Raw genomic sequence first — 15,620 nt, 5'->3', positions numbered from 1 at the left:
CCTCGGGCGACTTACAAAAAGACGACACTACCATCATCCCCACAGAAGGCACAGGCCTTAAAGGACTTTCTAGTTTCACTTCAACTTCAACAAGCAGCGGTACCGGTACCCTATGGGGAACGCTTCACAGGTTTCTATTCAACCCTGTTCCTGGTGGAGAAGAAGACAGGGGGTTGGAGGCCGGTTATAGATTTGAAAGGTCTAAACCGCTATATTCATCTGGAAAGATTCAAGATGGAGTCCTTACAGACAATAATCCAAACAGTACAGCCTATGGATTGGTTGATATCTGTGGATCTGCAAGATGCCTACCTACACATTCCTATACTTCCCGCCTTCCAAAAATATCTAAGGTTCGCAGTAGGTCATGTCCACCTACAATTTCAAGCTCTGCCTTTCGGCCTGTGCACATCCCCAAGAGTCTTCACAAAGGTCTTGATATCGGCCCTTGCCCCCCTAAGGGAGAAAGGGTTAAGAGTATATCATTACCTGGACGATATCCTCCTCCTAGCCGACTGTCCACGGAAATTGATTCTCCACAGGGACATTCTACTACAAACCCTGAAGGATCTAGGGTGGTTAGTAAATCGGCAGAAGAGTCAACTATCTCCAACCCAGGTGATGGTATACTTAGGGGCAGAATTCAACACGGCCAGAGGCACGGTCTCTCTACCCCAAATGAAGGCAACAGCAATAATTCAAAAGACACTTCATGCCATAGGAAGGGACTACATGTCAGCTTCACAATGTATGAGTCTGATCGGCTCAATGTCTTCCTGCATCCCTCTAGTGCCATGGTCACATTGGCACCTGAGGTTCTTTCAGTCGGGATTCCTGTCCCAGTGGCGCACACGTCAACTCTCGCAAACGATCCAGATAACATCGATAATGCGCAGAGGCCTTCATTGGTGGACAGATCCGGAGAATCTCGCCAAACCTCACCATCTGGGTTCTCATTCCTGGACCATGATCACATCGGATGCGAGCAGCCAGGGATGGGGAGCGCATTGCGAAACAATACAGATTCAGGGGAGATGGTCCTTTCCGGTGAAAGACTTGGTTTCCAACATTCTAGAGCTGAGGGCGGCATTCATGGCACTAACCTCACTAGCTCCTCAGGTGAGGGCGCAGAGGGTCCTACTACGCCTAGACAACAGGGCAGCGGTTTCATACATCCAGAAGCAGGGAGGGACCCGCAGCAGGACCCTCCTGAGGGAAGTAGAGCCCATTATGATCTGGGCAGAAAGGAATCTGGTGGCCCTCAGAGCAGCCTATCTACCAGGCAGATTGAACACAGTGGCGGATCATTTATCAAGAGACTTCGAGGACGCCAACGAATGGGCAATACATCCGCACATTTTTCAGCAGATCCTCAGCCTATGGGATCTCCCACAAGTGGATCTATTCGCAACTCCAGAGAACTCCAAGCTCCCGAGTTTCTTCTCACGTCTCCCTTACCCGCAAGCGGAGGAAGTGGATGCTCTGTCCTGCCCATGGCGGTTCACGACAGGCTACGCCTTTCCACCACGTCCCCTAATTCACAGGTTCTTACTGAGATTGACGAGGGAACCAGTACAGATACTGGCAATCCTTCCGTATTGGCCGAAGAGGCCTTGGTTTCCATTGGCCCTACGCATGAGCGTATGCTCCCCGATCAAGATTCCTCCCTTTCCTCACCTACTATCACAGGGGGGGAGGTTCCATCCAAGACCACAGACTCTGAACCTTCGAATATGGCTGTTGAGAGGAGGCGGTTTGAATCCTTAGGATGCTCCCAGCAAGTCATCAATACTCTCCTCAAAGCCAGAAAGCCAGCAACCAATTCCGTATATGCTAAGATCTGGAATAGGTTTGTGTCCTACGCGGAAACAGAAGAATTTGATCCCATCACGCCTTCTGTTTCAAACGTATTGGCCTTCCTTCAGTCTGGCCTAGACAGGGGTCTCGGCTTGAGTACACTTAAAGTTCAGGTGTCAGCGATTTCAGCGGCAACCAGCATCAGATGGGCAGATAATCCGCTGGTAATCACCTTTCTCAGAGGAGTTCTTAAGATTCGTCCTCCAAGTAGAAGTCCCTTTCCTCAGTGGGACCTTCCTCTGATTCTGGAGATGCTGTCCAAACACCCTTTTGTGCCGGTGGAACAAATTTCGCTATGGAACCTGACTTTGAAGACAGTTTTTCTAGTGGCGATCACGTCCGGCAAAAGAATTTCAGACTTGCACTCCCTGGGAATAGGGGAGGAGCATATATCGTTTTTCCCTGACAGGGTGGAGCTACGGCCTCTTCGAGGTTTCACTCCGAAAGTGACTACGCCAGACAACTTAAGTGAACCATGGGCATTACCAGTCTTCTCAGATTCGTGTCAGGAACTAGATGTTCCCAAGATACTAAAAGCCTATCTGGAAATGACAGCAGCCTTCAGGAATTCGGAAAAGCTTTTCGTGATTCCTTGGGGTAAAAACAGAGGAAAGGAAGCCTCAAAAAGGACCTTGGCATCCTGGGTAGTCAAGACCATTCAAAAAGCCTATACTGCACAAAACATGGATGTTCCTTCCAGAGTGAACGCACACTCAACAAGAGCAGTGTCAACTTCATGGGCAACGAGAGCAAACGTCTCATTGGAGACAATATGCAGGGCGGCGTCTTGGTCGTCACAGCACACGTTTCTCAGACACTATAGAGTTGATCCAGGGGCTCTAACGACAGTTGAATTTGGAAGACGAGTTGTTCAAGCAGCAATGTCTTTGTCTAATTAAACTTTATTTTTTGATTAAGCATTATCCCACCCGTGTAAGCTAGTTATTTATCACTAGTATGCTGCCATGGAGGCACCAGGAAAACGGAAAATTGTATCATACTTACCGTAATTTTCCTTTCCTGGTGCCTATCCATGGCAGCATACGATCCCTCCCTCGGTTTTTCCTATTTACGGAGAATGATGGGGGGGGGCTATACCTTTTAATTTATGCTATTCACTGATCCTGAAGGTGGAGTCGAGGCGGAGCTCTATCACTAGTATGCTGCCATGGATAGGCACCAGGAAAGGAAAATTACGGTAAGTATGATACAATTTTCCGTTTTTCTTCCTTTAGAAATGTCAGTATTGCTGCAGCAGGCTACATATATCATAGAGAAGCATTACTTTACAGGCACATTAAGGGGGCCCCCAGGCATGATATTTAAAGGAATTTTTCATTTTTATTGTTTCACTTTAACCACTATAGCACCAGAGGATTTGGCTGCTCAATAACCAGGTCCTATTTTTCAATTGGGCACTGCGTGAATTTAATGGACAATTACACAGTCGTGTGATGCTGTACCAAAAGGAAATTAATGTTGTTTTTTTCAACACAAAGAGAGCTTTCTTTTGGTGGTATTTGATCACCTGTTTGATTTTTACACTATAAACAAAAAAAGAGCAACAAGTAAAAAAAAAAAAAGTAAAAATCAAACATTTTTAACATTTTAGGCCAATTTGTTTTCTGCTACATATTTTTGGTAAAGAAAAATCACAATAAGCATATTTAGACTGGTTTGCGCAAAAGGTATTACGTTTACTAACGGTAACGTTTACTGTAAAGATTTGTCTTTTTTTTTTCTTTTACTAGTAATGGCGGTGATCTGTGATTTTTTTTTTGCGGAACTGCGACATTGCGGGGGACAGATCGGACCCCTAACTGACATTTTAGACACTTTTGGGGGTATCAGTGACATTACTACAGTAATCAGCGCTAAAAATATGCACTGTTACTGTAAAAATGACACTGACGGGGAAGGGGTTAACTGTACTGGTGATCAAGCGGTTAAATGTGTCCCTAGGGGCGTGATTCTAACTTTCAGGGGGCGTGGCTTGTGAAATAATCACAGAGACATGCAACCCTTTATAGCAGGATCACATAGCCTCTGTGATTACTTCAGTGAGAATGACAGACGGCTGTGTCTACGTCAGCCGTCTGTCCTTCTCTCACAGCTGCAGGAGATCACGAGTACCCGGCGGCCATCAGACACGCTAGCTCCCCAGGTAACGAGCGGGGATGGGATCGCACTGCCAGCGGCACGCGCTCGCCCCCTACAGTCTTCTGAGCGAGCGATGTAGGGCTACGTTGCTTTGCCCAGCAGCGTCAGAGTGCTGCAGTAAATGTACGGTGGGTGGGGCACAAGTAATTAATCATTATTGAAATCACTGCTCCTGTAAAAATGATTGTTTTAAAAAAATGTGCATTGATTCATGTCCCCCAGTGCAGTACCCAGGTCCCCATACACCTTTCTGGGCCAATAACTTGCATTTATGCCTTTAAAATTAGGACCTTTGATTTTTCATGTTTGTGTCCCATAGACTTTAATGGAGTTTGCATGTTCACTAGAACATTTCCCCTGTTCGAGAAAAGGGGGGTGTTCGGCTCATCACTAATATTAATCTTTTCAACCCGAGTTATGTTACGTACTCTGTCCATACACATATTACATCGCTGTTTTCCATGTCAATTTATGTTCTCTGTTCATATTGTTCATAGTCTTTTTGATAACTATAAATATGCAGCCGCTAATTACAGAACCAAACTCTCTATGGTCTTAGAAACCGGAAGTAATAATAATTTCATCACTTATTTTTAGATTGGGAAAGCATCTGATCACACCAATCTTGATTGGGAAATCATCTGAACTCATCAATCTTGGTGTGATCAGATGCTTTAAGGGCAGAGGAGAGATCTGGGGTCTAATAGACCCCAGATTTTTCAGAGAAGAGTACCTTACATTGCCTATATTTACTTGCCATGTGATGACAATAAAAGTGTTAAAAAAAACAAACAAAAAATACTTAAAAAAATTAAAATGCTCCTATTCTCCTCCATGCTCGCATGCAAAGGGGAATGCATGCATCGGTCCCATGTCAGTATTTAAACAGTGATTGCATCATGCATGTAAGGTATCACTACAAACAGCAGATCGAGGGCAGTAATTTTAGCACTAGAAGCTTTAAAAGCATCGCCTATGGATATTAAAATGTACTTAATTTGACGCCGAAGCACGGCATGTGCAATTTTAAAGCAGTACATGTTTGGTATCTATTCACTCGGTTGACCATCATCTTTTATATTTTATATTTTACTAAACAATTGGGTATTATAATGTGTTTTTGTGCATTAACCACTTCCGGACAGACTGTCGCAGTTTTAAGTCAGTACTTTGATGTTAAATACGGTGTTATGGCAGCAGATAGCTGAATGTGCGGTCCTCATTCATATAAGCCAGTGAAAAATAAAAATAATTTGAGCTAACCGTGAAAAAGCCAGCTTGCACACACAACTGACGAAAAAATGTTGCCCAAAACGTAAACAATATAAAAAAGTACAGTGCTAAATTAATGGGAAAAAAATATTTATGTGTGATCATATATAATAAAGTAAAATTCAACACAATCATCAATCCCAAGTGGAAATAGTGAAGGAAAGTTGTCCAAAGTGAAATAGGTGATCACAGTGCAAGCCAGATCCCAACACAAACAGGGAAAAATGAATGCGCTCACCAGAAAGAATGGACCCAGAATACTGTATAGTAAATGGGTCAAGCCGGCTCATAAGATGTGTGTTGGTTTGTCCAAACCGATGCTGTATCCCCAGATGCTCCAGTACAAACGTGTAGCGGATATAAACAAAGGAAAGCTCCAGTTCAACCGATGTTAGGGAATGAACCAAAAAGGAGCAAGCATAGTGTAATACCACTAAAAGTTATTGATCAAAATAAAGCAAGTACACTTACAGACATCCAAGGAATATGCATAGGTCATGAACACATAAGCTAGGCTGTCAGTGGTGTGGTCTTGACGCGTTTCAACACAATTTCAAATGATATTGTCAGCCCAGAGGGTACAAACGCCCTGTAGTATTTATATTATAGAATTAAATGAAGATTGTATCCCACCTGTTAGGAGCTGCCCAGTAAACCTACGCCGGGCCAAAATGGTGACGGCGTGCGATTCAAGCCTCGCTTTCTCCTGTACTGGATGGTGCAACATCAGTTCCGGGATAAACTGGAAGTCACAAAGGAGCCGCAATACAGATAGACGCAGGAGGCGTCATTGAATCTGAAAGGGCCATCTTGACAGTGGGACATTGATCTCAAAATGAACACAAAGGACATACTACACACTATATGAAGCTCATACATGACTATAGAGGCATTCACACGGCGGGAGTAATAAAATAACCACATCAGATGCTGTACTAGACACATTAAAGCGGAGTTCCACCCTGGGAAAGTTTTTTTTAATAAAAATACCCCCAGGACAGTCAGGGCTAGTGCATTCCACAATGGCTAGCCTCTGCTCTGTCCCGGGTTGCACTTACCTTTTAGAAGAAATACTTACCTTGAAAATGTATTGTCCAGCGCTGCCATCTCAGGTGTGGGCAGCTTGAAGCCAGCACGATCCTCTTCTGTGTCCTCTTCTGTCTTCTTCGGTCCCACGATGCACTGCACCAGCCCCGCTGTCACTTCCGGTGCCGCAGCGTCATCCCTGCACAGCTTCTTGGCATGCCCAGAAGCGGTTTAGCAAGGTATGACGGCGCCTGCACCGGAACTGACATCGGGACCGGTGCAGGCGCATAGATTCCTGGGAGCAATGACGTTCAGCTCCCAGGAATCATTGCAAGCCAGGAGGTGACGAATCGCCGTGGCCGCCGAGGGGAGGAAGAGGAAGTAAGGTGAGTATATTTTCTTCTAAACCAGGTAAGTAAAAAAAAAAAAATTGTGATTGTCCATTTGTTTTTCAGGTGACCCGGAGCAAGAAGATGGAGGTAAGTATAATTTTAGGGTGGAACTCCGCTTTAAAAACATAGCATACTTAGCATATAAAGATGTAATAACAATAGGTCCATTATGAAAATTATCACAATGTTAAATTAAGAACATTTATGAACCTAACATATAAAAAATAAGAAAAGTTTAAAAAAGAACACTGAAATGAGTTCTAACATAATTATTAAAATCTATACATAAAAAATTTACAGATAATAAAAACAGTAAAAAAAAGAGGAAAATGGATAATGACATCAATTATTATAAGGAAGAAATAGCAAAACCTAACATAAATGACTCAATAGACAGAGGGGGCAAAAATAAACCTATGTCCATCTTAATTCAGGACATATTGATGAAGGCATTGATGTCCCACTCTATATTGAGTTACACAGAATTGGCCTTGTGGGTGCGTTACATAGACGACATCCTCCTCCTATGGAAGGGTGACAATCTATCTCTGGATTCCTTTATGGCCTTTTTTAATGCAAATGAGAGAGGTATTCATTTATCATATAAGTATAGCAATAGCAATATTCATTTTCTGGACCTTAATATTTCAATGGTTAACAATCAATTTGTTACGAGCACATTTTTTAAGGACACTGATCGCAACTCCTATTTGCCTATGGATAGCTGCCACCATAAGGCTCAGCTTAATGGTGTGCCTAAAAGCCAATTCATTAGGCTGAGGAGAAATTGTACCCGCGATCATGAGTTTTTTAGATAAACACAGGTCCTAAAAAACAGATTCTTGGCCAAAGGTTACAGATCTGACTTTCTTGAGTCTACTATTGCTGAGGTATTTCATATAGATAGAACCCAACTGCTAACTGGTCCTACTATTAAGAAGGATAATTCCGGATTTACAAAATGGTCCCTTTTTACAGAATTTTCTACCCAACACAAGCAAATCAAAAATATATTTTACAAACATTGGGATGTGCTCAAAAATTATCGTATTTTGGGTCCTGTTCTCCCTGAATTGTCACCTTTAGGGGGGCTCCTTTACTTAGGGGTAAGCTGGCTCCCAATGTTTTGGATGAACCAAATAAACCAAAGTTTTTTCCCGATTTAGTTGGTTTTTACCCCTGTCGGAGATGTAGGGTATGCAAGCTTAATTGTGACAGTAGAAGGAAGTTTTTGTCCTTCCAATCTACAGTCACGAATTGCGTATATCAGATCAAAATTTTCTCCACTTGTATTACTACTCATGTAGTTTACTTGCTGACATGCCCCTGTCATAAACAATATGTAGGCCGGACCACCAGACCTTTTAATGTTAGAGTCAACAAACATATCACTAATATTTGAAAGGGTAAAGATTTCCATAATGTGTCCAAGCATTATTTGCGTTACCATCAAAAGAATCCTAAGGGGACATTATTCCAGATAATAGATCACTTTACAGCCCCCTGGAGAGGTGGCTCTAAAATACGTGGGGTTTCAAGTTGTGAAACCTATTGGATATATACATTACAATCTTATTATCCTTACGGACTCAATATAGAGTGGAACATTAATGCCTTCATCAATATGTCCTGAATTAAGATGGACATAGGTTTATTTTTGTCCCTCTGTTTATTTAATCATTTATTTTAGGTTTTACTATATATTTCTTATAATAATTGATGTCATTACCCATTTTCCTCTTTTTCATTATTGTTTTTATTATCTGTACATTTTTTATATATAGATTTTAATAATTATGTTTGAACGCATTTCAGTGTTCTTTTTTAAACTTTTTTTATTTTTTATATGTTCGGTTCATAAATGTTCTCAATTTAACATTGTGATCATTTTCATAATGGACCTATTGTTATTACATCATTATATGCTTAGCATGCTATGTTTTTAATGTATCTAGTACAGCATCTGATGTGGTTATTTTATTACTCCCGCCGTGTGAATGCCTCTGCAGTCATGTATGAGCTTCATATAGCGTGTGATATATCCTTTGTGTTCATTTTGAGATCAATGGCCCGCTGTCAAGATGGCCCTTTCAGCTTCAATGATGCCTCCTGAGTCTATCTGTATTGCGGCAGACATCCGCGAGTTGTGCGGCTCCTTTGTCACTTCCCCTTTATCCCGGAAGTGACGTCGTGCCGTCCAGTACAGGCGAAAGCAAGACTTGAATCGCACGCCGCCACCATTTTGGCCCGGCACAGCGTTACTGGGCAGCTCCTAACAGGTGGGATATGATCTTCATTTAATTTTATAATATAAATACAGGGCATTTGTACCCTCTGGGCTGACAATATCTTTTGAAAAAGGCATTTTTGTCGAAACGTATCAAGACCACGCTGCTGACAGCCTAGCTTATGTTTTCATGACCTATGTATATTCCTTGGATGTCTGTAAGTGTACTTGCTTTTTTTTTTTGATCAATAAATGTTAGTGGTATTATACTTTGTTTGCTCCTTTTTGGTTCATTCCCTAACATCGGTTGAATTGGAGCTTCCCTTTGTTTATATCCGCTACACGTTTGTACTGGAGCATCCGGGGATACAGCATCAGTTTGGACGACCCACCACACATCTTATGAGCCGGTTTGACCCATATTCTATACGCTATTTCTGGTGAGCGCATACATTATTCCCTGTTTGTGTTGGGATCTGGCTTGCACTGTGATCACCGATTTCCCTTTGGACAAATTTCCTTCACTATTTCCACTTGGGACTGATGATTTTGTTGAACTTTACTTTATTATATATGATCACACATATATATTGTTTTCCCATTAATTTAGCGCTGCACTTTTTATATTGTTTTCGTTCACATAAAAGTGGTCCCAGCGGCGGATTCACCATGGGATCACTTCCCGGTCATTTTACCCACTTACCGGAGCCATCGGTAGCGGGGAAAATGATCCAGTCAAGCCATGTCCCAGGCAGGAAGTCAAGTGAGGTAAGCTTGCTCCCAATGTTTTGGATGAACCAACTAAACTAACATTTTTCCCTGACTTAACTCTATGGCCTTGGAGGACCAGAAAGACATTACACATCGCTTCCTCCCAATGGTCTTAAAGGGCCCATTTATCTCCATGCTTAAAAATTTTTTTTTTTTTTTTTTTTTGCCCTTAAGTGTAGATGTGAGATCTGAGGTCTTTTTGACTCCAGATCTCACATTAACTTCTTCCAGACCGCCCGCCACAGATATATTACGGCAGGAAGCCCCTCCTGCGCAAACCGATTAAGGGCTACGTCGGTCGCAAGCATGGCTCGGGGGTGCGCCCTCCGTCCTCACGATGGTCTGATTCGGTACACAGCCGATCATTTTGTAAACACAGGCACAGGAAATGCTGCTCTCTTCCCTAGTGGAGCCCTTTTCGGTTCCAGCTTGAGAGGAGAGAGCTTCTAACCACGAGTACACCATGCACTACACTAACACCACCTCACATGCACATTTAACCCCCCTGATAACCCCCCCCCCAGTTAACCCTTTCACTCCCTGTCACAATGCACACAATATACAGTATATTGTTTATTTGCTGATTACTGTAATAGTTTGACTTGTGACTCCATTTAGTGTTAGCGACCGTTAGTTTCTGTACCAAATAGTTTTGGGTTACCCGCCACCCCCCCAATAAATATTTAAGCCCCTGATCACCCTCAGTTAACCCCTTCATGGCCCTGTCACAGTGTCATTTTTATAGTGTACAGATCTTTTTTCTGATCACTATATATATTAGTGTCACAGGTGACATCAGTTAGCGTTATTGCTAGTTAGGACAGCATCATGTCCCCACTGCATATTTAGAATTTTTTATTTAACCCTTTGATTGCCAGTGACACACACACATACACTTAACACCTCCATTACTAGTATAGAGTATGAACGGATCAATATCTTTAAACTGATAAGAACTATACTAGCGTCCCCCCTAGTTTAGGGTTCCCATAATGCAGCTTAAGCAGGATTGGCCATGACACCTGCCAGCACCAGCATTTAGCCCTTTCCGCCCAGCCCACCCCACCCAAGCAAGTGCAGTAATCGTTGATTACTGTCACTTTGAAAACACAACACACGAAACCGCAGCGTTAGCAGAGTCAGGCCTGATCTCTGCTAGCAATAGCAGGTTTTTTTTTTATTTGTAGCGATTCAAACAGTCCCCGACAACCAGGTGCTTTTTTACCTGTGAGTCACACTAGCTATCTTTACATTTATTGGCCAAAATGTTCAAACGGAGGTACACTAGTGAAGAGGCCTGCAGGATACTGACCCTGACAGATGAGAGCGATGGGGAAGCCTCACTGCCAGAATCAGGCTCAGTGTACGAACCTGTAGAGAGCAGCAGCGCCCTGACAGATAGCTCTGATGACGGAGAGGTCCATGCTAAGGTCAGGCGTACCTGACCCCATTTTTCTGTTGCTGAGGTGCAACAATTGCAGGGTTTTTGTATGGAGCAGAGAGCCAGTACTAGTGCCGCTCAACCTTCTGATGAACTGGCAACACCAGTGGCCTAGTACATCCTGGTCATAGTCAAACCAGCACAGCAGTATCACTTGGTGACATGGCGAGTCCCATAAATGCAGTTCAAGTTGGTGTGGTGGCTAGCACAAGTAGTGTCCCGCAGCCATCGAGAATTCGAAGACAGGCCTGTAGAGCCCATAATGTCCTTTCTGATGCGCTGGCAAATCCTGATTGGCAGCCCACAGATTCTGCAGCGACTGTAATTCCCCCATTCACTGGCCAACCCAGAATTCTGGTGGAAACAGCCAATTTTACTTCCCTTAATTTATACAAGCTGTTTTTCAAAGAATATCTGTACAGATCTATTTTGGACCAAAGCAATTTATATGCTAATCTATTCATTGCCCAAATCCAAATTTGACCCTTGCCAAAGAATTCAGATAGAAACGTATCACTGTTTTCGAGTTTAAGATCTTTCTGGTCCTATCCCTCAACATGGGCATTACTAAAAAGTGTGAGTTGCAGTCATATTGGTCCACTGACCCAATTCACCATATGCCGTGTTCTCTGCTGCCATGGCCAGGACGAGATAAGAGCAAATCTTGCGGTTCATGCACTTCAGTGACAATGAACTCTGTCGTCCTCGGGGTGACCCTGAATATGACCGGCTCCACAAAATTCGGCCCCTCGTAAACCATTTCAATCAAAGATTTGCAGCCTTGTTTACGCCCCAACAAGTTGTCTGTGTTTATGAGTCCCTGATTAAGTTTTCTGGCCGCCTTGCTTTCAAGCAGTTTCTCCCCAGCAAGCGTGCCAGATACGGGGTCAAGATGTATAAGCTCTGTGACAGGGCCACAGGCTATACATGTAGTTTCCGTGTTTATGAGTGCAAAAATAGCACTGTGGAGCCCCCCAACTGCCCAGACTACATAGGGAGCAGCTGCAAGGTTGTTTGGGACTTGGTGTCACCCTTATTTGGAAAGTGGTACCATTTATACGTGGACAACTTCCACACAAGCGTGCCACTTTTTAGTCACCTGCTTCAATTTCAAATTGGCGCATGTGGCACCATGCAATCTAATCGTCGGCGCTTCCCCCAAAGGATTGTAGATACCCGTCTTAGAGGGGGAGAGAGCCTGCTTGATGTCTAACAGATTGCTTGCAGTGAAGTGGAGGGACAACCAGAATGTTTTCATTCTGTCCTCCATTCACCCAGACACAAAAATACAAATTTCAACGGTGACTGGTGTTGTTGAGAAGCCCCTTTGTGCTCACGACTACAACCTTAACATTGGAGGGGTGGACTTCAACGACCATATGATGGTGCCTTACTTAATTGCCCGTAAGGCCAGACGCTGGTACAAAAAAGTGTCTGTTTATTTATTTCAATTGGTTCTGCTGAACGCTTATGTGCTATAAAAAGAGTCAGGACGAAGTGGATCCTTCCTAAAATTCCAGGAAGAAATCATCAGAGCCCTTCTGTATCCAGGAGGTGCTGTAGCCCAATTTCCCAATCTAGATGCACTGAGCTGGCTGCATGAGAGGCATTTTCCGTATGTCCTCCCGAGTACCCCTACCCAAAGACACCCCCAAAGATGTTGTGCCTGAAGGAATCGTAGATTTAGGTGTGACACCCGTTATTATTGTCCCTCCTGTCCTGTCCAACCTGGTCTCTGCATCCGGGAATGTTTACATCACAAAAAAAGCCAATGAATTTCCAGTCACTACTTACCAATCAGCCAGCCACCAACCATATTAACCTGTCTAACAGTATGCGTTAAAAACAGGGGTTTAGTTGCACACATTTGCAAATACATGTGAAAGCTGCAGGCCACGGCTGCAGATATCACCATCAATGATACCAGGCAGATTTAACTCTACTCAACAGAGTGGTTACCTTCCCTGGAGTGCTGGCATCATGCCCCGCAGGAAGAAAGTGCAGCACCGCCCGATGAGATTTACGGAATCCTTCCGTCAGCTGGGCAGGGGTGGCTGGCAGGATGGCGCTGACTCCCTCTCCACAGAGGCAGAGAAGCGCTCTGGCAACTCGTCATTAGTGATGGACGAACATCGGCCGGGGCGGTTCGCGAACGGAAGCCGCAAATTTTCTAAAAAGTCAGCGAACCGCGAGTTTGCGGCGGGCCCCATTGACTTTAATGGGAGGCGAACTTTAAAAACCTCTAGGTCATATTTGCAGCCACAAAACACTTACTAGCTGTGCACAAATAGTCCCAGCACATGGACAATGTCATAACAGAAGTATTGCAATTGAAAAAGTTGCCCTAATTTTTTTTTTTTTTTTTATAGCAAAAAATATATATTTTTTATGTTTGGCACCTTATATGAATCATACACTGTGGTGGAAGAATCTGGCATGAATTTTATCTTTCAGAACTTTTTTTTCATTTGTTATTTACTGAATCTTGTTGGAGCGCTGCATTTTGTTTTATATTGTTTTTTACCTAACCAGTGTATTGTGCTAGCTGCTGTCCTTATTTACCTAGAAGCGCGGGTAATGGGAGTTTTTTACAAATATGGTGCAACATAAAGATTAACAATTACCATCATTTTTTTTTCTACTGGTTCTCTGCTTTCAGAAACATATTGTGTATTGTATGGGGAGCTAAAATAATTTTAACATGTGTTCGAAAACTGGTAAAAAAAACCTGCTATGTCAGAGAAAGTGTTAAAGTTGAACTCCAAGCAAATAATAAAATACACAATTGAAAAGCATACATGGGAGCTCTTTTATCTGCCAAAGGATTTGTATTTCTATCCATGCAGTTCTGATATTTGTACAGCTCTGCCACACCACTCTGTCTGACAGGACAGCAGACCTGATTTTTCACTGCTGCAGTTCAGGAAAAATGTACAGGTCTTGCCCCTCCCCCCAGTCTGTGGGGGAACAAAAATCAGTGTAGTCTGACAATGGAGAGTCCTGCTGCCAGAATACAATGTGTGGCAGTATTCCTGGGGGGTATTTGTCCATCTACCGGGCTGGATGAAAAAAAAAATAATCTATGAACAGATTTATAGTGATTGATTTTACAACAACAAATAGTAAGAGTTCGCTTCATCCACACAAACACAGCAAACAGAGCAGATGGAGGAATCCCCCCACTTTTCAGAAAATATTTTTGAAGCAACTTCTCCAACTCCCCGAGACTGTTATAGTTTGTCACAAGTTTTGTCACCGTCACCCACCCCCTGTGACCATCACCCACCCCCTGTCACCATCATCCACCCCCTGTGACCGTTACCCACCCCCTGTTACCATCACCCACCCCATGTCACCCACCCCCTGTGACAGTTACCCATCCCCTGTCACCGTCACCCACCTCCTGTCACTTTCTGGACAGCTTGGTTTGCATGGAATAGAGGAGACATTTTAGATCCATTCTATACATTCTTATAATATTCCCATCACATGGATTTCTTTCCAACATTTTGCAAAGTCCTATTTGTCATCCTGATCACTTTTTTTTTTCTCTCCTTAGTAAGTAAGTTACATACCTGTATGTCTTTTCTTCAGGTGATATTAGATCTTTCCCTGCATCTGACCTCACAGTGAACACTCCTCCAATGATCAAATCTCCATCCTGAAAATATTGGAATTCATCAAATGCATCAGTAAAATGAAGGGTACAGGTTGGACTATGCATTTCTGATCTCCAGAGTGTCATACATTGCAGGATCACACAGAACTGGAAGACGTAGGTAAATGATAGAACCATAACTCCGATCATTGGATTCTTCTGTAGTTAGCATTAAGTCTATTGTGACACTGACCTCCGCACCATGTGTATCACAATGACGATACGATGAGCTGGCTCCTCTCCTCTCTTTTTATACAGTTCAGTACCATATATCTCTCATTGTTCTCAATATACTGACATATCTATATACTTTTAGTTGTTTGTACAGGTCGTTTCTTTGTGAGTGGTTAAGCTTAGTCCTCTAATATCCATTTTATTTTAACGACTCTGAACCAAGACAAGGAATTTCTGTAAAACAACTCTATTCTGCAAGGATTAGTGCTAAATATTCTGTATGCCATATAAATCATACAATTTTTTTTTTTTTTGAAAATAATTTTTATTGAGGTAAATTGCATAACAAACAAAGAAAGGAAACACGTATCAATTCGATACAACAGTTACATGGCAATCACGTTTAGCAGGCATGAACAGTGAGATACGTTAAACTTCAAAAGACAAGGCTATATCAAACAATCAGTTTATCAATTTGTGGACCAAAAGTCCCAAAGCTTGTTAAACTTCTGCAACTGCGAGTTATTAGTCGCCAGGGATTTTTCAAACTGGTAATTCATACGCAGCAGTGAGATCACTTCTGACATATTTGGTACATCAGTGGATTTCCACTTCCTCAGTATGAGCGTCCTAGTGGCTAGT

General features: G+C 42.8%; 1 protein-coding gene across 1 annotated transcript in view; it reads right to left on the bottom strand.

Annotated features, from left to right (window-relative positions):
* Window positions 1-14,942, bottom strand: part of LOC309567049 (vomeronasal type-2 receptor 26-like) — a gene marked incomplete at both ends in the record, with an annotated part of 114,992 nt that extends 100,050 nt beyond the window's left edge. Inside the window, one exon of the mRNA XM_082272371.1 lies at window positions 14,722-14,942. Within this exon, the coding sequence (XP_082128497.1) occupies window positions 14,722-14,942 (221 nt within the window). The remainder of the gene's footprint in view (window positions 1-14,721) is intronic.
* Window positions 14,943-15,620: the final 678 nt, after the last annotated feature.

Source organism: Pelophylax lessonae (genome assembly GCF_965119305.1).
Source record: "Pelophylax lessonae genome assembly, chromosome: 1".
NCBI classification, from domain to species: Eukaryota; Metazoa; Chordata; class Amphibia; order Anura; family Ranidae; genus Pelophylax; species Pelophylax lessonae.
Note: the sequence above shows the minus strand (reverse complement) of the source record. Positions and strands in the feature narration are given on the sequence as shown.